The sequence below is a fragment of the Myodes glareolus genome, chromosome 4 (assembly GCF_982192425.1).
Source record: "Myodes glareolus chromosome 4, mMyoGla1.1, whole genome shotgun sequence".
Taxonomy (NCBI): Eukaryota; Metazoa; Chordata; class Mammalia; order Rodentia; family Cricetidae; genus Myodes; species Myodes glareolus.
Genome location: NC_142029.1, coordinates 4,161,250 through 4,184,755, shown reverse-complemented (window position 1 = coordinate 4,184,755; position 23,506 = coordinate 4,161,250). Strand labels below are relative to the sequence as shown.

Here is a 23,506-nt window from a genome sequence, read left to right as displayed (position 1 = left end):
TCCTTCCTTTTCCTTTCCTTTCTTTTCGTTCTCCTTTTTTGGATAGGTTCTCACTGTATAGCTCTGGCTGTCCTGGGACTTATGTAGACCAGGACTCCTCAGAGAGCTCCACCTGCTTCTGCCTCTTGAGTCTGGGATTAAAGGTGTGCACCACCACTGCCAGACATTTTTTCCCTTTCTTATACAGACCATGAGCTCCTGCCTAGGGAGTGGTGCTGCCCACAGTGGGTGGGTCTTTCCACATTCATTAACATAATCCCCACAGATGTGCTCATATGGGCAGCAAGATCCAGACAATCCCTCATTGAGACTCTCTTCCCCAGCGCCTCTAGATTGAGTTAAATTGGTGACTAAAGTAACCACCAAGTCACCTACTGGTCATTTTAAATGTTCCCTCTGTGACCACGCCACTCTACATACGGGGATCTCCACTGAATCTCAACCCTCTTTCACTGATCTATCGTCTTTCCCCAAGCTAATGTGTGCTTAGTACATTTCATAGAGGGTTGATATTTGGTATGGCGTGGGTTTCTTATTCAGTATGTCTCAGTGTGTGTCCTTGTCTCTGCTGCAGCTAGTGCAGCCCACAGTGAATGCTAATATTTGGTATGACATGGATTTCTTATTCAAAGCTATCTCAGTTATTCTTGGGTCTTCATGCTTTTCCCAAGAACTATGGGATGAACTATCAGACATGCAAGTCTGATATTGATTAGAATTACACTAACCATGTAGATTTACTTGGTGATGTTAAGCATACTATGGTATTAAATATTTTTTTATGCCTTCAAAATTTTGTAGCTTAAAACATTTTGATCTCTTTTATGTATTTGTGTGAGCACCTGCATGTATGCATGTGTACTATATGGATTGGAAGCTGTGGGTGCTGGGATTTGAATCCACATCCTTTGTCAGAGAGGCAGGTGTCTTTAATTGCTGAACCATCTCTTCATCCCTGGTTGCATACATTTCTTAAGGAAAGTTTTTTATTTCTTTTGTCTGATATATTTCTACCTGTAGATGTCCAGTGGTCTTATGGTCTGTGTGAATAGTGTCTTTTATATATTATAAATATATAAATGGCAATATAATATATATAATATAATATATAATACATTGCAAATATTTGGATTCTTGTATGTTGACCTATGTATGTCAGGGATCTTTTTGAAAATACTCTCAATTTATTTATTTTTTTTATGTGTACGGGCAATTGTCTACATGTATGTCTTATGTGCCACGTTTATACCTGGTGCCTACAGAGGTCAGAAGAGGCCAACAGATTCCGCAGAGCTGAAGTTACCACAGAGATTATTGTGAGCTGCCACATGGGTGCTGGACATCAAGTCTGGGTCCTCTGGAAGGAAAGCCATGATCTTTAATCACTGAGCCATCCCTGTCCCTGTGTCAGGAGTCTTGTTGGACTTTCTCTGTCTCTCTTTCTCTGTCCCCTTCTTTAATGACTGTTTGTAGAGTTGGATAGCATAAGAATATTTTGATATGTGTATGGATGTTACATGTTCGTGTGTGTGTGTGTGTGTGTGTGTGCAGAGACCAGAGGCCAACCTTGAGTCTCATCCCTCAGGACAGTGTTTGCGCTGTTGTTTGTGATGGGCTCTTCCACGTTTACCTGGAACCCACCAAGTATGCTGGGGTGACTGGCCAACCAGCCCCAAGGATTCTTTGGTTTCCGCCGCCCCACCACTGCGATTATAGACACATCAGTGCACCTGGCTTTTTTTTTATTTCGTGCTTTTAAAATGTGGGTTCTAGGGGATTAACTTGGGTCTTTATGTGTGGATCGTGAACGCTTCCCTGACGGGGTTAACTCCCCAGCCCAATTATTAAGTTAAAGATGTTCGTACCGGCTAGGATTTCAAACACACCGTTGGTTGACAGTGGTGGCCAGTGGTGTCCTCCTTCTTCAGGTCTGGCTAGGATGCCATGCTTTTTAGACATCACATCTTGTTCTTATCTTAGTGAGAGGTTGGTCGGGAGTGGACACTGAGTTTCACTGAGCAATTTCTTTTTAACTTATTTTAGTGGTTAATGTGTGTGTGTGTGTGTGTGTGTGTGTGTGTGTGTGTGTGTGTGAATATGGACACATGGGGTCAGATAATAATCTCAGGCGTGGGCACTCATCTTCCACTCTATTTGGGACAGGGTCCTTCTGGTTTCTGCTGCCCAGGCTAGCCGGCCCATGGGTCTCCTGGGACTCTCCGGTGCCCATCTCCCATTTTGCTGTAGGAATGCTGCCCAGTGGGACACACACTGGGCAGTTCTATGTGGGCTCTGGGGACTGAGTTCAGGTCCTCAGATCCAGCTGAACCATTACTCAGTCCCCCCAGTAGATGCTTCCTTAATATACCCCTGGTCATCTTCCCTTTGATTTGTTGATATAGTACGTTAACATTATACTCACAGCGTTTTCACATTCAAACCACCCTGAAATTAAATTTTCTTTGTCCAGCCTGTATTACAAAACTCTTCACCTATCAGACAGGCAAAAATGTGAAAGTTTTGGGGCTGGAGAGACAGTTCAGTAATGAAGAGTGCTGGGTTGGGGGCTGGAGAAATGGTTCGGTAATTAAGAGCTCTGGGTTTGGGTTGAGAGCACCACTGTTCCAATAGAAGCTTCCCATTTGATTCCTAGGACCTACACCGTGGGTCAGAACCCTCACAATTCCGGTTTCAGGGAATCTGATGCCCTCTTCTGGTTTCTGTGGGCACTAGGCATGCACATGGTGCACACACATGCGGGAAAATGTCCATGGAGAAATTTAAAAAGAAATTTTGTATATGATGTGTTGTATTGTTCTGATGTTGCTTCTCTTGGCTGCCGTACTGTGTCTTTTGATGGGGAGTGGTTTAATTTTGATTCCTTTGGCCATGACAAGCTGCACTGATTGTGCTAGCTTTCTTGATGAAGAATCCCCTTTCTTCTGATGTTGATTTAGGACATCTTTGCCACACACTACGTTTTCTTGTGTATGTGGATCTGCTTTGGAGTTCTAGCCTCCCCCCTGCTGCTGCATCTGTCTAGTTTTAGGCCGTAGCTGGACGGTTTTGTGTTTCTTTATTAGTTAATTTGTTGTAAAACCTGTGGTATTTATTGTAGTATGCTGAAATATGTTGCATGTAACATGTAATACTAAATATGTTATAAAATAAATAAAATAGCTTCATGAGGACTGAGCTGGCCTGGAGCTTGCTATATAGCCAAGGATGACCTTTAATTTATGACCCCCATGTTGCCCAGTCCCAAGTCTTGGTGTTACAGTGTGTCAGATCATTTTAAACTCTGGCTCTCAGGACACATTTTGATACATGTATGGTGTGAGAACAGTTGTTACTTTTTAAAAAAATATTTATTTATTATGTATACACTATTCTGTCTGTGTCTATATGTCTACAGGCCAGAAGAGGGCACCAGACCTCATTACAGATGGTTGTGAGCCCACTATGTGGTTGCTGGAAACTGAACTCAGGACCTTTGGAAGAGCAGGCAATGCTCTTAACCACTGAGCCATCTCTCCAGCCCCCCAGTTGTTACTTTTTTTCAGACTTTAAAACAGAATTTATGGGCTGGAGAGATGGCTCAGAGGTTAAGAGCACTGACTGCTCTTCCAGAGGTCCTGAGTTCAATTCCCAGCAACCACATGGTGGCTCACAACCATCTGTAATGAGATCTGGTGCCCTCTTCTGGCCTGAAGGCATACATGGAGACTGAACACTGTGTACATAATAAATAAATATTTTAAAAAAAACAGAATTTATTTCACTTTGAATACTTTTATTTATTTTTTTTTGAGAAGTTTGTTTTTCTTTTTTTTGAGACAGGGTTTCTCTGTAGCTTTGGAGCCTGTCCGGGAACTAGATCTGTAGACCAGGCTGGCCTCGAACTCACAGAGATCCACCTGCCTGTGCCTCCAGAGTGCTGGGATTAAAGGCATGCATATAATGTATTTTAATTTATTCTTTCCCCTTTACCAACTCCTCCCCCCCACCACCAAAAACATGGAATCTAATTTGTGTTGGCCGGCTGCTCTGGAGCATGAAGCCTGCCTTTAAGTGATGTCATATCGTGCTACCATACACGACGTCACACCGTGCTACCATACACGACGTCACACCGTGCTACCATACACGACGTCGCACCGTGCTGCCATACACGACGTCGCACCGTGCTGCCATACACGACGTCGCACCGTGCTGCCATACACGACGTCGCACCGTGCTGCCATACACGACGTCGCACCGTGCTGCCATACACGACGTCGCACCGTGCTGCCATACACGACGTCGCACCGTGCTGCCATACACGACGTCACACCGTGCTACCATACACGACGTCACACCGTGCTGCCTCTCCAGCAGCCACTGAGCGCAAGGAGCTTCTTGGCTGCGGGAGGGACTCTGTCCTCACTTCTGCGATTTGGGGGTTTAGACTCTTTCCACGATTCCTAGGCATTTGCTCCTTGTTAGAGCCACGCGCTAAGGGCCACCCGAGAGTCCGTCGTCTGCTCTGTGGGTGCAGACGGAACCCTTTGCGTAAGGTCTTTGTGTTAGTGAGAAGAGTGCCCAGCATGCATGAGTTGTCTTTGGAAACTCGTGTCTTTACAATACAGACAGTTACCATCTACATACACTTTTTAATTTATTCATCTTTTTATCTCCGCAGTTTTAATTTTCTCCCCATCGAAGCTTATACATTTTAGTTTTCTCTTTATTCCTGCGTATTTCAGGATTTTGTTGCTGCCGTGGATATGATTTTTTTCCTGCTATTTCCTCCTCACACTGCATCTCCCTGGGTGTGCGCATGCGTCTGTCTTTAGAGCTTCTAGAATTATATCAGAAGTCAGGCCACGAGGAGGGAGGAGAGAGCCTTACTGATTAGGAAAAGGAAGGTTCTGGAAGGCTCCAAGAGGAGCCTTCCCTTTGGGCAGGGTCTCACGCAGGCAAGGTGAGCTGTGTAGTGGGAAGGGAACAGGCAGAGGCTATGTGGTGAGGTCCCCGGACTGGAAATGATCCTGTTTCTTGGGAGATGAGAACAGGCAGATTGAGCTGGAACACCTGCTCTGTGAGACTGAACCATGATCCAAGATAACTACTACACCCAGGACTGAATTGTCCGATTACACTGGTGCGCAAAAACAAAAACAAAACAAACAAACAAAAAGCAAAAAAAAAAAAAAACCCTTTACCACGAGGATTCCTTTTATTCTCTTGCTGTGATAAAACTCTAAGAGCAACTGAAGGAAGAAAAGATTTTATTTAGCATCCAAACAGTAGTCTGTCATTGAAGGAAGTTGTGGAAAGAGCCCAGGCAGGAATGTGCAGCAGAAACCAGGGACGGATGCTGATTGATGGCTTCCTCTCAGCCAGCTTTCGTATACAGCCCAGGACCACCTGCCTAGGGAATGGTGCTGCCCGCTGTGGCTTTCCTGCAGCAACAGCAATCAACACAGTCCCCCTGAGACATGCCACAGGCAACTGATCCGAGCAGTTGTAAGTTGAGACTCCCTGGGGCCTCTAGCCTGTGTCAAGCTGGCAGTTAAAGCTAACGAGGATACTAGACAATTGCAAACTGTTTCCAGAAACTTGCAATGTTTTAAATCAAATATGGGGCCCTAACAAACACTTAATATACACTAGGCCAATATCAAAGAGTTGATCATGTGGTTACTCTTCTTAGCTAACACATTGACATGAGACATCAATATAACAAAAATATTTTATACCTTTGGAAATTTGATAACAGATTAAAAAATCATGATAAACTATGTAAGAACAAAATCTATGACATTAAACTAAAAATAATAATGCCAACTGTAGTGTATAAATTTGAAAAGTATTGTCTACTTTTTCTTTACTGTGTATTTTTTAATTTAAAAAATTACTTTTAAAAATTGCTTCTTATGTGTACAGGTGTTTTGCCTGCATGCATGTCTATTTACCATGTGTGTGCCTGGTTTCTGTAGAAACCAGAAGAGGGCAGCAAATCTCCTGGAATTAGAGTTACAGATAGCTGTGAGGTGCCATGGGTGTTGGGAACTGAACCTGGGTCCTCTAGAAGAGCAGCCAGTGCTCCTAAGTGAAGAGCCATTCCTCCAGCCCTTAACTGTATCTCTACATGTAAACACTCTCGAGGGAAAAGTGTTCAGACATTTACGGTGGCTCACTAGGAAGTGAGAATCTCAGAGTTCATTATTTTCATTCATCCATGTTTTCTCAGTTCCAATATGGATTTTTGATGTTCTTTTATTTTCATTGGTGTGTGATCGCTGTACAAAGCTTTGGTGTGCTCCTGTACAGCCTTTGCCTTACATATTACAGGTGTGCACCACCACGCCTGGATGAAAATCTTGTTTTGCGACAGACGTGCAGGGCAGCCTCTGAAAGTCAGTTCTCTGGACTGTGGTCTCTGGGGATCAAACACAAGGTCATCAGACTTGCCTGCCAGACCACCTGACTGCACAGCTACTGCTTTGTTTGCTTTGTCTCAAGACAGGGTCTGTGTTGTTATCTTCACTCTCTTGACTTTTTACTCTTGGGGTTCTCCATGCAGCTCCCAAATAAACCGTACATGGAAGCTTATTCTTGGTTATGAATGCCTGGCCTTGGGTTGGCCTGTTTCTCGCTAGCTTTTCAACATCCCCGGCTACCTTTCGCCTCTGGGCTTTCCCTTTTCTTCTGTGCATCTGACTTTCACTCTTACTCTGTGTCTGGCTGGGCGGCTGGGCGGCTGGGCGGCTGGGCGGCCGTGTGGCTGTGTGGCTGGGTGGCTGACCCTGAAGCTCTCCTCTCCTTGCTCTCTTGCTCCTTCTTTTCCTCGGTTCTCCTATTTATCCTCTCTGCCTGCCAGCCCTGCCTGTCCTTGCTCCTGCCTTGCTATTGGCCGTTCATCTCTTTATTAGACCATCAGGTGTTGCAGACAGGCACAGTACCACAGCTTCACAGAGTTAAACAGGTGCAGCATAAACAAAAGCGACACATCTTTACATCATTGAACAAGTGTTCCCCAGCATAAACAAAAGTCACACACCTTAAAATAATGTTCTACAACAGGCCTTGAACTTCCTATCTAGTCAAGGATGACCTTGAACTCTTGATTCTTCTTTCTTCACCTCCTGGAGTGCCGGAGGTGTGTGTGTGTGTGTGTGTGTGTGTGTGTGTGTGTGAGAGAGAGAGAGAGAGAGAGAGAGAGAGAGAGACAGAGAGAGAGAGAGAGAGAGAGAGAGACAGAGAGAGACAGAGAGAGAGAGAGAGACCTTGAGTGTGTTGAGAGCTGGGATGTTCACCACCGGTGCACCTTTGTCACCTCTTGATGAAGTCATCCTAGCACCCATGTGCTGTGTGAGTGTTTGTGTCTCCGTGCTATTAGCACTATTAGCATTTGTGTCTTAGTACTGTGACTGTCTCCTTCCTTCAAAGAAGGGTTTCAGCCCCGTGAATTCCAAATGTAGCCATGCTCTGCTTCCTTGCACCACAGGTCAGTTTTGCTTATTTGGGAACCTCATATAAAGAGGAAGCTGGCATTTTCTTTGCATGTCTGGTTTCCTTTGCTCAGCACTTTGCTTTGAGAGTCAAGCTTGCTGATCTAGCTGGATGGTTTTGGCTTTTTGAGACAGGGTCTCTCTATGTAACCATGGCTGTCCTGGAACTCACTCTATAGACTAGGCTGGCCTTGAACTCACAGAGATCTACCTGCCTCCTCTTCCTGAGTGCTGGGATTAAAGGCGTGCACCACCACTGCCCAACAGGATAGTCTTTCTTGTTGTATTTGTTAATCGTATGAAGGACTGAAGAGATAACTCAGTCGCTATAGTGCTTGCTTTACAAGCGTGAGGATCTGAGTTCAATCCCCAGAACATAGATTTAAAAAAGCATGGTATGGTGGGGCTTGCTTGTAACTCCAGTGATGTGTGTGTGTGTGTGTGTGTGGGGCAGCGGCAGGCAGATCCCTGGGGCTCACTGGCAGCCAGTCTAGCCTGCTTCATGAGTTCCAGACTAGAAAGAAACTCCGTTTCAAAAATAAGAAAGTAAATTAATTAAATAAAATAGAAAATAAAGAATGGCTCTTGAGGACCAACACTTGATGTCTTTAGTCCTCCACATGCTTCTGTGCAGGTACCCACATACACGTGTACATCACCACGATGTGCACACCACACACACACACATACACAAACACACACACACAAACATTGATTATGGTTTTAACAACAAACTCATTTTGCTTGTTGGAGGAAAGACCTTTTGTAAATCTAGACTTTGGTCCCCAGGATCCATTACAGGCTAGGTGAGCAGGTTTGGTAACCTGCCTGTAGTTCCCGTGCCAGGAGGCAGAGACAGGAGAGCCCTGGAGCAAACTAGCTAGGTGACTTAGTATAACCAGCAGACTCTGGGTTCAGTGAGAGACCCCCGCCTTAATATATAAAGTGGAGTTAGATTGAGGACACCTGATGTTAACTTTTGACTTCCACATGTGTGTGCTCACGAATGCACATGTGCCTGCACACACACACAGTATGTCCAAACATACGTGTGAAACAGCTTATGTACATGTTGGCCCTCTTCTGGCCTCTGAGGGCACTACATGCATGTGTTTATACATGCACACATATCTTACACACACACACACACACACACACACACACACACACACACACACACACGCCCTCACCTGAGTTCTGCATGTTTGTTCCACAAAGCAGTGTCCAATGTGGACTTGAAGCAAAAGCGCCCTCCCTGATGGGCTGTTTTGTGTCTCCCCCTTCCCCCTATCGATGGTGTCCAGTGAGATGAGTCAGAAAATGGCCAAGGAGGGCCCCAGGCTCTCCAAGAATCAGAAGTTCTCGGAGCACTTTAGCATCCACTGTTGCCCACCCTTCACCTTCCTCAACTCCAAGCGCGAGATCGTGGACCGCAAGTACAGCATCTGCAAGAGCGGCTGCTTCTACCAGAAGAAGGAAGAGGACTGGATCTGCTGCGCTTGCCAGAAGACCAGGTGAGCGTGGGCTCTGGGCCAGGTCTGCGCCACATTCCCCTGCTCCGTGACTGTCAGCACTCTTAGGAAGGCGCTGGAGGGCAAGCAGAAGGCGGGCGGGAGGGCAGGGCTTTCCTGCTGTTTCTAGCTCCTTTCAGCATCCCTTAAGCAAGGTGCAGAGCCCGGCCGGCCGCAGCCTCCAGCTTCTTTTGGCCCTCTCTGCACCAGCCGCCGTGCCAGGTCCCCTCAGAGGCCCAAGCTCCAGCCAGCTGCGTCCCCTGTGGTGGTCAGAGCGCCGCCAGCCAAGCCAAAGTCCCCTCCGAGGCCAGCCAAGCCAAGGTCCCCTTCGAGGACTGAGCGTCAGCCGCGTCCCCGCCCAGAGGTCCGACCACCACCAGTCAAGCAGAAGCCCCCTCAGAAGTCCAAGCCACCAGCACGCAGCAGCCCCCTCAGAGGGCCAGGCACCAGCCGTGGGGGGTCTCCCACTAGAGCGCCTAGGTTCTGGTAACACCATCTCTTGCCTTTTGTCTCCCCCTAGCCTGAGGTCAGTAGCTGCTCTATGCGCGTACTAACCTGGGGGACTTCTCCACAGTACCAAGCCTGTGTAATCCACTCCCTCCATTAAACCCCCTCTTGTTTGAAACACCCGGCCTGGCTTCTGTTTTTCCTCCCAGATGTTCTCGGTCCTCACTTCAGATGGCTCTGTCTGTGCCATCCCACAGGACTGCGGGTCGCTAATTTACCAGCTCATACTATTTGTTGACCACAGTGGCAGGCGGAGAATACGGAGTTGATCCGCGCTGCCGCTTTGTACCCCAGAGAGGAGGAGAAGAGACTCTGTATCTGGGCATGTGTGGAAGGAGAGAGCCCAGTGCTCCGTTTGCTCACCCTCCTGACATATGTCACCACATATTAGCCCCCGAGGCAATGACACTCCTTTGTTTGCTCAGTCTGTCACTCAGCAAACCGTACTGCCGTCTGATATGCTGTACTGGGGAGAGGAATATAATCTGTGATTTCTTTGTATCAAGGAAGAGACCAGCTGATGATGATGCAAACATTGAAATACTGCCTTACTCAGGAGGTCTGTGGCCTGTGGGAGCCCCAAAACAGAGCCGTCCCAGCTCTGCCATGGGAGCTTGAGGTTTCACAGAAAGTTAGGTTGGAGCAGGCAAACTGGAGAAGGACGGCCAGGGAGGCTCTGTCCTGCTCTACCTCAGATGGACCCATTTCTTCTTTTTGAGACAGGGTCTCACACCATAGTTCAGGTTAGCCCGGAGCTTACTCTGTAAACTCATTAAGATCCTCCTGTTTTAGATCCAAGAAAGCTTGGACGCCATGTTTGGTGTTGACAACCCCTCCTCTTCCTTCTTTTCTTGTCTTCTCTACAGACTTTATTTTTTTTGGTACAGTTTTAGGTCTACTGCAAAACTTAAGGAAGACAGAAACTTCTCTGTTCCCTGCCAGCAACATTTTAATATTTGCAAATAGATTTGCTTGCTGAGTCGGTGGTGAGCACCAGCTGGGCCTACTTCCTCTCCGCTCTGCTGCTCAGCCCCTGTGCAGACTTCTAGAACCCTCCTGAGAGCACGTTCAAGGGTCACCAGTGAAGTTTGGGGGTGTCTTCATTTTCAGACACGGCAAACAAACCTAACTTAGATATCCCTAAATAAAGGACCCGCGTCATCTTTGCCAGCTGCCATGATTGTGATGTCCCCAAATGAAAGCATTGGCAAGATGCAAGGTCACAAGTTTCACCTAGCAAAGGGGCTAGCTGGCTACGGCTCACTTAAAGCTTAGTGGAGAAGTGAATCCAGGTTGACCGGTCACAAAATCCCTCCAAGAGGCTGCAGTGAGAGGTTGGTTCAGCCAGCTAACTTCTGATACACAGAAGGGGCTGGAAAATGCAGAGCTGAGGCCGTGAGTTTATACAGGAGAGGCAGCCCTTTATGGAAAGTCAGTCCGTGACATTTCAGGTCGTTGGAGGTCAAGCTGGAATGGAAAGGACATAGAAGACAATGAGGATAAATCCCATCTCAGACACAGGTTTGTTTGGACTCAGCCTCACTCACTATGGTCACCAGGCTCAGAGACATCAGCCAAGATGTCTCCACAGGCTGTGTGTGTGTCCTACCTCCCTGGGAATCAGGACCAGCTTCCTACCGTCCATGGCTCTCATGCACCCTCTGAGCCCCATCCAAGATACTCATTTTCCCTTCTCTGAATCTCAGAGGTTGTAAGGTAGCGCAATAGAATAGATATTTTAACCACTACATTATTTCCTTTATTGATTTGATTGGCTATCTCAAATCAGAGGCGTTAATTAATAGGAACAACTTATACTCAATCAGGGTAGCGAGGCCTTAAAAAAAGGTTTAAAAGGAGATTTTCTGAAGCTGACACGCTTTCAGACATGATGCTGATGCTCAGGTATTGTGTGGAGGGATCAAACAATTTAGACAAAGACCTTTTTGGATCTATACTAATCTTTTGAATAGCTCTTCTCCAGAAAGCAGAGAATAATCTGATTTTAGAAATGAGTGGGTTGGTTTCCAGTATCTCAGTGGAAGGTAGGAGCATCTCTTTCTCTGTGGGCAGTGGTCCTGGCACGTCCGTTTAGTTTATTCTTTTCCACGTCTTTAAGATTTGGGACTTAATGTGAAGGTTCCAAGATGACTGAGCTGCCCCTGTAAGACACTGCTACTCTATGAGATTCGATCCACAGCCCAGGGAAATCAGGATACACAATAAAAAGTATCTTTTTATACCTTCAATTTCCTCTGTCCACTAATAACAGTACAAAGTAAGATAGTTTATTTTTGTACCTTGATTTATGTATTGTGATTTCACTTATTCTAGCTTTTTCTGGTAGAGCCTGGATTTTATACATCATAATCATGTCTTTCAGTAGAGACAGCTGTGCATTTTCTATTTCTATCTGTGTACTTAAGTGTGTATGTTTTGAGCTGCTATCTATGCTGAAAACATATTTTGAAATATAGCTTAGTGTCTTCAAGGTTTATTGTCAAGCTAGAGAATGGCCCCAGACGTGCCTGGGGATGCTAACAGAAGTCCTAATCCCTGATAGACTCTCTGTGGCAGCAATTGTTGGTCCTTAGATACTGACATCATCAATTGTCAGTCCTTAGATACTGACATCATCAATTGTCAGTCTTTAGATACTGACGTCAACAATTGTCGGTCCTTAGATACTGACGTCATCAATTGTCGGTCCTTAGATACTGACATCATCAATTGTCGGTCCTTAGATACTGACGTCAACAATTGTCGGTCCTTAGATACTGACATCATCAATTGTCGGTCCTTAGATACTGGCATCACCCTGGTGTTCAGTGAGAGGCATACACTGGAGTGCTTGGACTCAGGTTATGTGATGAATTTGACTCTGACAAGCCTGTAGAGCCTGTCTGTTCTTGGAGGGAGCCCTCCGCCCAAATGGAAAATTTTTGTGACTTGAAACTTTCAAAGCTACACCAGAGTAAAATGAGGACATTTTATATGAGGATTGACTCTCATGGGCCACCGTCCTTTAATCTTCCTCTTTTGGTAAGGAGCCCTGATAGAGCCGTTTGTCTCACGACCTGCTGAGCAGTCCTCTGCTGGGCCTTCTTGACACATTTACGCTTGTGCATGGGTTTATTTACTTGTGTCTCCTTGCAGGACTGTGTGTAAATCAGGTTCAGGCACTCTTACACTCATCCCTCCAGAGCCCAGCTCAGGGTTTGGCTGATGTTAGTGACTCAGACCAAATGCGGCCTCACAGTCTGACACAGCATCAGGCTTGAGTTTAAGTTTTTAGATAAACCTGTGACCAGGGCTTACGTTGGCTGGGCCTATATTATTTGTAATAAATTTATTAAATGTTGCTTATCTTTTGAACATAGTTCATTCCTATCAAATCAGGGACATGTTAACCTGATCAGAATTTTATAACAGAGTTCACATACTCTATATGTATGTGAGCATGTTTATGTTTACAGCCGTGGTTTCTGTCACTGCTTTCTTTCTTTCTTTTTTTTAAAAAGATTTACTTATTTATTATGTATACAGAGTTCTGTCTGTCTGTATGCTTGCTGGCCAGAAGAGGGCACCAGATCTCACTACAGATGGCTGTGAGCCACCATGTGGTAGCTGGGAATTGAACCAAGGACCTCTGGAAGAGCAGTCAGTGCTCTTAACCTCTGAGCCATCTCTCCAGCTCCTCCATCACTGCTTTCATTGCTGTGACAAGGTATCTGGGAAAGTGGCGTTAGGAAAGCTTCTTTTGACTCACAATTTGAAGGAACACAGTCCCTCATGTCACGGTATGGTGGCAAGAGTGTGAAGTAGCTGGTCACACGGTGTCCGCAGTCAGGAAGCAGAGAGAGATGAACGCTGGTGCTCAGCTCACTTTCTCCTTCTTATTCGTCCCAGGGACCCAGTTCATGAGCTGGTGCCCCCCCCCACCCCAGGCTGAGTCTTCTCATTTAAACCTTTCTGGGGACATCCCCATAGACACAGAGGTGTGTTTCCTTGGTGACTCAAATCCAGGCAAGTTGACAGTGAAGATCAACCATCACGAGTAGTGAAATGCCTTTTGTTTCTGTTCTAGGAGTGCAATGTACTGTCACTGCCTTGCGTTCTTTCGTGTTGCAAAACTGGGTGACAAATAGCCAGAAAACCAAAAATCATTATGCATAGAAACAGGAGGATTTTTAAAAACTGTTATCTTTCCTAGGCTCAACCCAGGAAAAAAAAAATTGTGTCTGTTTTGGCCAGAGATGACAAGAGTTGAGAAACCAAGAGAAGGGCTCTAAAGCTGATTTCTGAGGAGAAAAACAGCACCAGAGCCCAGTGGTTTAAGGTCCCTCCTACTCTTGTAGGACCTGAGCTCAGTTTGCAGCATCCCACATGGTGGTTCAAAATTGTAACTTTAGTTCCGGTGCCCCCTTTTGGCATCTGTGGAAACTGCATGCACATGGTGTTCCCATGCGTGTGCACACATGCGCGCTCTCTCTCTCTCCCCCCGCCCCCACACAATAAAAATAAATACATCCTTGAGAAAGGTCCATGAAATCACAATTTTATTAAATACTGTACAGGAAGTGGGCATCACCTGCCAGTTCATGAAATTTTCTTTTTCTCTTTGTAAATCAGATTGAAAAGGAGGAGCAGGTCAACCCCAAGAAAAAAGTGACCAAGAAGGGATTTCCCGTGAATGGACGGCCTCCGCCTGTGGACTTTCTACTTCACAAGCCATCTGCCCTCAGACAAACTATCTGGTCTCAAGGATGATGCAGGGTCAGACGCCTGCTGACGTGACAGCTACAGATGCCCTCAGTCCTCACGGTGTGGGAGCCTTAGGGCAGCCTGCCTGGAGGTGAGGGGGGCCCTTTGTACCATAGTCACTGAGGACCCTTGGGCTCCAGAGCTCAGGAGAGGGGCCTTCTGGTGTCATCCGCAGCCCTTTGCTCTCTGGCAGGTGCGTGAAGCCTCCAGGGTCTCTGGCAAAGGTCTGCAGAGCTAATCCACACATATTCCTCCATCTCTTTATTCCGCTGTACCCCTTTATCCAGTGACTGAACCTGGCTTTGATCCTTCAACCTTTTCCTTCTTAATTCTCTGTCTGGCTCCTCCTGTTCCTATGCCATGTGCTTTCTGTTTAATGTCCTTACTCAGGGTCAGAGCCAGAGTGCACGCTGGTGAAGGTCCAGGTGATTTTCAGATAAGGTACAAATTGTCATACGATCCTTAAGTGCTAAGATGTCCCCAGAGTCATGTTAAGTCAGATGTAGCTAACCTGTATCAGAAACAGAGGAAAGGTTACAACTGCGGCCCCAGTCTCCCTCTGCGGGCCCCTGTCTCCATCCTCACACAGGGCAGGGCGAGCATCAACTCCTGCCCAGGTCTGGGTGAGAACAACCTCTTTAAAGCACTGCCTTTGGAATCATGTCACCTGTACAGTTAGCCATCACCTGGGCTCTGTTGCCTGTACAGTTAGCACTCACCTGGATACCACCTGCTTGGCTCTGTCACCTGTAGAGTTAGCACTCACCTGGATACCACCTGCTTGACTCTGTCACCTGTAGAGTCAGCACCCACCTGGATACCACCTGCTTGGCTCTGTCACCTGTACAGTTAGCTGTCACCTGGGCTCTGTTGCCTGTACAGTTAGCACTCACCTGGATACCACCTGCTTGGCTCTGTCACCTGTAGAGTTAGCACTCACCTGGATACCACCTGCTTGGCTCTGTCACCTGTAGAGTCAGCACTCACCTGGATAGTTCTGTGCTAGAAAGGTCTTATGGCTTCAGCCCTGTTGTCCCATCCTCTGCCCTCCAGTGAGGGACCCTGAGCCCAGGTAGATGTCTCTAGGTCATTACATAGGTCTAGAAAGAGTGCTCTGGAGTTTTGTTTTCCAATCCACATTCTCCAAATTCCTGGGGGGGGGACTGGCACCCCAGGGTTTTCCCTGGCTGGCTCTCCACATCTAAATCTGTGGTAAAAACAGACCAAGAAGAATGGGGAAGAAACTTGGCTTTCTGCAAAGGAGAGTAAAGAGTGTGTGTTTGGGGGGTAGGGAGCTATAATCCAAGACTTCTTCCCTGAGTTCAAGGCTGTCCCCACATGAGGGGCTCTGGGCCCAACTATATAGGGTGAGTAGGGTTGGGGGTTCATTTCCCTCTCTTTGCCGTGGTCTGTCCCCAGGATCTGTAGCCTCAGACTTCTGGGAAAGAATGACCCTGAGTATGCACTCTTGTTCTGGACCCCAGAAACCCACCCTCACCCCACCCCACTTGCTTGTACCTCATGTCTGCACTTGCTGTGAGGACAGAGACTGGGCCAAATGGAAGCACCTCAGATTGCCTTGGACTCTTGTAGTCCGGTGTGTTTGTGTGTGCGTGTGCCCGTGTGCCTCTGTGTGTGTGTGCCCCTGTGTGTGTTGGGAGTAACTTTGGGAGACTATTGGCCAGTTTTCATTTTCTTGTCCAAGTGCTAATACTGGAGGGCTCCTCCGAGTCCCAAGTTAATGCTTGTCCCCCTGAAGACCTCAGCCATGGAAGCTCACCATGAAAAGTCCACACTGGCACGCACACCGCTTTAGAGCCCTGACCTAAACTCACGGTTCTACTACATTCCCCTCAGAGGCTACATAGGTGCTCCGCTTGGGCTACTTTCCCTACTCAGCCCTGATTGGTGGGGGTGGAGGCAGAAAGAGAGGAGTTGGAGACCCGTCTCTATTCGGGCTCCATCTGGATCTGCCCCAGGAACAATTTCAGCATCCTCTACACTACAAGCAACGAATGCTCACCATGTTGCTCCTCGCCCCTCCCAACACTTTTCTGCTTAGGAGACAGGAGGCCATGTCTCTGCTCATAAGGATGCCAGGCTCAGGGCTTGGCAGATGACTCTGGTTAAAAATGCTTGCCCTGCAAACATGAGGACTGGAGTTCAGATTCCCATGGCCCACACAGTGGGTGTGGGTGGCCCTGAAACCACCTCAAATTCAGCCTCAGCAGGTGGAGACAGGAGATCCCCTGAGCACCCTCCCTAGCAAGACTAACTGCTGTGGGACAATGGTCTGCACCCTGTCACTTGTGTTATTTTTAATAAAACGCTGATTGGCCAGTATCCAGGCAGAAGTGTAGGTGGGGCGACGAGAACAGGAGAATTCTGGGAAGAGCAAAGAGTCAGTCTGCAGTCTTCACGCAGACACAAAAGAGGCAAGATGAGACCACCTCACCAAAAAAGGTACCAAGCCACTTGGCTAATACAGACAAGAATTATGGGCTGATATAAGTTATAAGAGTTAATAAGAAGCCTGAACTAATAGGCCAGCCAGCTTATAATTAATGTAGACCTCTGTGTGTTTCTTTGGGACTGAGCGACTGTGGGACTTGGCAGGACAGAAACCCCAGCCAACAACTGACCACATCAGTGAGCTCTGGGATTGACAGAGAAACCCTGCCTCAGCCAATACAGCGGAAGATAGAGGATGCCTCCCAACATCAGCCTCAGGGACTCCATGCACATGCCCCCTGGACACGTGTGTGCACACACATACACACATGAGCACATGCACATCACACATACACTTGAACACAGAAAAAGAGAATGAAAGCACCCCAGACTCGTGATTCTTCTAGGACGGGCCTATCCTGCCCATGATTCAGAAGCCCTTTCCTTGCCCAGCAAGACATCATGGTTTCTTCTTTCTGTTCTCTCTTGTGTACAAATGTGGCCATCTATCCTCGGTGCTCGTTCTGGGGCTGCGAGCTTCCTGCTCAGACCCTGTCCTGCTCTGGCCCATGGTTCGTGCGCAGGTGCCCTCATCTCAAATATCATCAGAGATTCTCCCACGTCACCCGACTCTGTCTCTCTAGGTTTTGTTTGCGTCTTCTGGAATCATCCTGTTCACTTACTTATTGTTTAGTTCTTACGTCAATGCCTTATCTAATGTAAACCCCATGTCTGCCAGAATTGATTTATGCCATCTTCAGTTGTCTGGGACTAATATGGATTCAATAAATACTTGTTGACTGGAAGAATGTTTATTTGTTTTTAAAAAAAGCCTTAAAATAATTTTCGAAAGTATGAGTTCTTTTGATCAATCAGAGGCATCTATTGTAGTTCATAATGAATTGCTGGTGACCTTGGCAGGGCTCCCTCTGTGTAAAGAAATTGGGAAAGAGGAGCAGAAATTCATGAGTGTAAATGCAGCACCCTCAGCTTGGCCTTGAAGGCCTTAAAGGGCAGGCAGGGTTTGGGTCGGTAACTCGGGAGCTGTTTGAACACACTGAAATGCTCTTGAGGGGTTGTAATGGCACACACTTTTAATCCCAGCACTCGAGAGGCAGAGGCAGGTGAATCTCTGTGAGTTTGAGGCCAGCCTGGTCTATAGAGTGAGTTCCAGGACAGCTAGGGCTACACAGAGAAACCCTGTCTCAAAAAACCATAACCCTTACTGCCCCCCACCCACAAAGAAATGCTCTGGTGAAGGAAGTGGTAGTGTGTGTGATGAAGAGGCACAGGGCCATTAACTGATGGAGCTAAGAACCTAGGAGGGAGCTTGGGGACACCAGTGAGGGGGATCCCCATGAATAAAGGGGCCCTTTGATTGGAAAGGGGGAAAAAGAGAAGAGAATTGTAGATTACAGCTAGTTCTCGAGTTCATTGGTGGGGTGTGGGCGGCCCTTGCCTGAAGCATCAGTTTCCTGTGTGCCTTATGTAGGACCCAAGGCAGCCAGTTCACTCTGGGGTGGGGGGAGGTGGTGGCATTGGGGACAGGAGGAATGAAGGCAGAGGGGAGGATTATAAAGATGTCACTCCAAATCACCTCTAAAAAGCTTATTCTAATCTCTCCCCCACTTTTGAATGCATTTGTATTTTCTCTTCCTTCCTTCTTCCCTCCCTCCCTCCCTTCCTCCATCCCCCCACCTCTCTTTCTCTTTGTATTTTTGAGACATGGTTTCTCTGTTTTGGAGCCTGTCCTGGAACTCGCTCAGCAGACCAGGCCGGTCTTGAACTGGGATTAAAGGTGTATTACACTACTGCCCATCCCAGGGCAGTAATCTTAAATGACTAAAAACAAAATCAGACTTGTTTATATAATTTTATTCAAAAATATATAATTTACTTGTCTCAAGATGTCAGTCCCTTATTTAAAGTCTTGTAGGGGTGAAAGAATTTCTACTTTTCACTCATAGTTTACAGGAGCCCATCTATCTTGGAATCCAGAAACCTAAACACTGTTATACTATATCTAAAAGACAGAAGCAGAAGTGTCGGCCCTCAGGTTCATAGCCAGGTCTACTCATTACCATGTCGTGGTCGATGGGCTCTTATTGGCTGATGAAACAATAATGTAAATGTACCGATGATTGACATGACAGAGTCTCAGAGAGGAGTTGTCCAGAGCAGGCTGAATTGTGAGCATGCCTGGGGGTATTCCTTGGCATGACAGTCTCAGAGAGGGGTTGTCTAGAGCAGGCTGAGTTGTGAGCATGGCATGACAGTCTCACTAAGGGGTTGTCTAAGTCAGGCTGAGTTATGAGCATGTCTGGGGGGGTATTCCTTGGCATGACAGTCTCAGAGGGGGTTGTCTAGATGAGGTTGGGTTGTGAACATGTCTGGGGGGTATTCCTTGGCATGATAGTCTCACTAAGGGGTTGTCTAGGTCAGACTGAGTTGTGAGCATGTCTGGGGGGTATTCCTTGGCATGACAGTCTCAGAGAGGGGGTTGTCTAGAGCAGGTTGGGCTGTGAGCATGTCTGGGGGGAGGCTGCCTTGATTTCATTAATTGATGAGGGAAGACCCAGCCTGTAAGTGGCTGGCCCTACTCCTGGATTTAGGGCCCTGGATGCTATCAGAGGGGGTTGGAGAGATGGCTCAGTGGTTAAGAGCACTGCCTGCTCTCCCAAAGATCTTGAGTTCAATCCCCAGCAACCACATGGTGGCTCACAACCATCTGTAATGAGATCTGGTGCCCTGTTGAGGAAGAGACCTGGTCAGTCGTCCCCATCAACTTAGACCATGAATTTGTCCAATATGGACAAGTTCAACAGAACTGCCATCTATGGGCTGCCCATGCATGCTAATAAAATAATGCTATCAGAGTGGAGAAAGCTGGCTGAGACTAAGCATGTCTGCGTTCATTTCTCTCTGCCCCTGACTGGGCATGTGGTGTGACCAGCTGTCTCTAGCTCCTGCAGCGATGGACTATCGCCTGGAATTGTGAGCAAAATAAACTTTTCCTCCCCCAAAGTTTTCTCCTTCCCTCCCTCCTCCCTCCTTCCTTCTTTCTTTTCTTCCTTCCTTCTTTATTTCCTTTCTCTTTAAATCAAGATTTGCTGTCACATCAACAGAAACGAAACTGGGACACAGCAGGACTTTGCACAAGGCTTTTAACCCCTCACTTTCTTGACTGGTAGAAGGAAAATGGTGGTAACTGCCTTGCCCGTCCCACAGTGCTGTTGTGTAGACCAAGAAAGAGCTTAGAGCCCAACAGTGTAGCATATTCAGATGGTGGCTGACTTTCCGAGGGACATCATGGAGGTTGTGATGTTGTGTCATGGGGAAGTGGAGGTGACTTCCGAGTTAGCAGATCCAGGTTTTCCCTAAATCTGACACTAAGCAGTGATGTCATCCCATCAGCTCAGCCTGTGGTCTTGGCACTAAGCAGTGATATCATTCTCTCAGCTCAGCCTGCGACCTTTGAGTCGTTTACCCATTCAGTGAAGAACTCAGATTGCAGGACCTTCCAGAAACTGCCCAGCCCTGTGGTTCTGTCATTTTCATTTACCGTGTTGTTTCTTCATCCCAAATAAAGCATACACATGCAAGACAAGGGCATGGGGGGGTCTGTGTGGTTTCTGTGCTTAGGGTGGGAACACGCACAGAGAAACTGAGTTCCTCTATTTCCTGGGTGGGAAAGTTGCTGGCAGGTAGGTCTACCAAATTCATTCTCTGGGGAGCGCAATGCTTTGGTCTATTATGCTTTTGTGGCTGCCTCTACCAAGTCTACAGCTATAGCCAGTAAACTAAAACAGTGTTTCTAATCTAGCTGGAACTTGTATTTAGTGTGTATGTTTGTGCGTGCTTGTGTGTGTGCGTGTTGTGTGTGTGTGTGTGTATGTGTAGGTCAGGTGACAACTTTTAGGAGTCAGTTTTCTCATTCTATCACAGGGGACCCAAGATCAAACTCCGGTTGACAGACTTGGCAGCAAGCACCTTTACCTTCTGAGCCATCTTGCCAGCTCTCTCTATAACCCCTTATGTTGTACTATTTTCTCTGAGTCTTATTTGGCATATCTTCTTTTGTTTAAATCTCAGAAATGTTCTTCCCAGGAAGCTCAGATATAAGGATCAGAAACAAACAAATTACATCTCCAAGGCTTGGCGGGACCTGGTTGAGCTGGTTTCTGGGATAGCGGCGTCCATGGGTCTTGCTCCTCGTACTGACCTCCCTACCCTTGGGATTGATTGAATGACCAAAGGCCACAGGGTTCAGGGGTTCTCCTTCTTCCTTCTCAGTCATGCCCATCCCTTTCATGAGAGTGGGGTACCCACTTCTGAAGAATGCAGGCAGCCCATGGGAAACGCAGAGGTGCAACCGCCAGGAGAAAATTGGGGACTCAACGCCTCCATTTAGAACTCTAGCTGACAGTTTCTCTCTCCCCTCAGCACTTTGACGATACCACCCCATCGCTTCCCTCTATAACTGCCAATGAGAGATCTGCTGTCAATCTTCTCGACTCATGGTAAGACTCTGCTTTCCCTTCGTTTACTTTAAAATGATTTTCCTCATCATCCCTGTTCTGAACATACGATGACTGTGATGTCATTAAGTATGGATTTATGTCTGTTTATCCGACTCAGGTACCTCTATCTGAAGATTCGTGTGTCTTCAGGGATGTGCAAAACAAGTTCGTGTTGCACAACTATCCAAATGGCAAATATAAAAGAGAAACTGTCCAGCACTAATGTGAAGAAAGCCCTAGAAGCTACTGATGGGATTTGTACGTTGTCATAACACATGCCATAACACCACTGTACTCCAGGACACTAGCCAGGAAGGATATCTTAAAACCTCTAACCAAGTAACTATGATTTTAGGCATCCATCCTGGAGAGAACTTACACACTTTTAGAGAAGAGAGAAATGCACAAACTTGTTTAAAAGATCAAGGTTTGTAGTTAAGAGAGGAACATAGAATATAACTAACCGAAACGTCTACCCACAGGGGAATGAGAGAATCAGTTCTGGGATGTTGCAAATAACGTCCTAAACAGCAGTTAAAAGTCAATCCATCAGATAGACCATATCAAGCAGGTAAATCCAGAAAGCAAGGCAAGGACTCTACAAAGCAAGCATCAGGCAGTAAGTCCAGTACGACATCCTATGCATAAATATTGACAGCCCACAGTTTTATATTGGTTATTGCTCAACAAGAAGTCATAAGATCTCATACTTTTTCTATAATGCCACAGGATTTAAAAATGACAGTAAAATACAAAGATATTAAAAACAAATCCTCTCAGATATAAAAGTATAAGAAATAATTCCTGGCTTGAATAAATAACCCCGCCTAAAAGTTACTCAGGAATGATTTAACACTACCAGCTGGACATACATTTGTTTGGAGAGAGTAAATGGGAAATTTGTCAGCAGCCTGGGATGCTTCCATTGTTGGTTATATAAATCTAAAACACCAAAAACATTTGTTTTGAATCAGTTTTGGGTCTGGGCTAGAGTCCTTGACTTGTGATGGCTCCTGACATGGGAGGAAAGGGAGTCAATTGGAACACAGCTCTCAAATTTTCCTTTCAGAACAGGTAGATAGGAAGGGACAATAGGATGTTGGGGAATGTGGTGGGATGTAAAACGGACAGTATTAGCGTGGAGGGAAACGTGGTGTAGGGACTAGAGGAGCATCAAGAATGACCTTGTGCTGGGAGCTGGCATGGCCAAGCACAGGCAGATGCCTGAAGACCCCGAAGGCCACCATTGCATCCTCACAGCCAGAGCTGGCAAGGTTCAGATTCAAGTGCAAGGATGGGGGGCGTGTTCAAGGTGTGGATCTGGAGTGGCAGGAAGACAGCAAGGAGGAAGGAAGAGATGGCTGAGAATGCTGCGCCCCAGCAAGAAGAAGCAGGCCGAATACTGTCCCAGGGTACCCAAAGGATCCTGGATTCCTAACAGGAGGGCACTGTGGCCCCGTGGAAGCTCCAATGAGAAGGCAAGGAATTTAACTGTGTAACAACTTCATGCAGAACCTCCGGTGCTACATGAACATCTAAGGTGACAACGCCTCTGAGGAACAGGTTCTAACGGTGAGCTGCCCACGGCCATCACCTTCCTGAGTAACTGGGCTGGGAAGAACGGAAATGGGATAGGAGCACACAGTAGCCCCCTGGTGAGCCTTGCACAACACATTCAGGAAGCTGTCTTGATTTTAGCAAAGCGAGACTCCATCCCCAGGGCTCGCTATTTTACCCTCCCCTCCACACCACCCCCAAGACATGGAGTGTGTGTTAACCCATACCCAGCACCGGATATTAGCCCGTTAACGTGAATAACCAGAAACTACTAAATTTTGTCTGTTTTCTGTAGAAATAAAATCTGGGGATGGATCAAACCCACCTGGAGATTGCTTGAAGCTGGTGGGGTCAGCTGAGCGTCTTGTGCCTTGGGCATTGAAACTGAAACACAGTGTGATAGTTATGTAATGTTTTTCTGTGTAACATTGATCCTGAGGAACATTTCCAAGTAAATACTAGTGACATTATATAAAACCCCCAAAGCTGTTCTTCATCAGTTTCTTGAGTAGGCATCCGTAGCCACAATGGCTGACAAATGGTAGCTTATTCAGGATGCTCATTAATCTGATGTTCTGGGAGAAACTGCGGCATGTGCCTGGAGCTGTTGGGGTCTCGAGGTAGGAAGCCCTGGGCCACAGCGTTTGCTAATTCCCATAATGGAAATATTCCCACGGCATGGTTTTCACAGTGTGAATGG

At 46.8% G+C, this 23,506-nt stretch overlaps 1 protein-coding gene across 3 annotated transcripts in view; it reads left to right on the top strand.

Moving 5' to 3' along the window:
* Mobp (myelin associated oligodendrocyte basic protein) overlaps positions 1–23,126 on the top strand; it is a 33,980-nt gene extending 10,854 nt beyond the window's left edge. The window contains exons 3-7 of one of the 3 annotated variants that reach the window (XR_015737649.1): positions 8,801–9,010; positions 9,218–9,493; positions 14,147–14,369; positions 21,173–21,249; positions 21,368–23,126. Coding sequence is in view for 1 of the 3 variants with exons in the window: in XM_048423866.3 (XP_048279823.3) it covers positions 8,805–9,010; positions 9,218–9,497 (486 nt within the window). In the remaining 2 variants the exon portion in view is untranslated. Of the gene's footprint in view, positions 1–8,800; positions 9,011–9,217; positions 9,498–14,146; positions 14,370–21,172; positions 21,250–21,367 lie in introns of those variants that run through there. The other 2 variants (XR_015737650.1, XM_048423866.3) reach the window with 2 other exon arrangements.
* Positions 23,127–23,506: the final 380 nt, after the last annotated feature.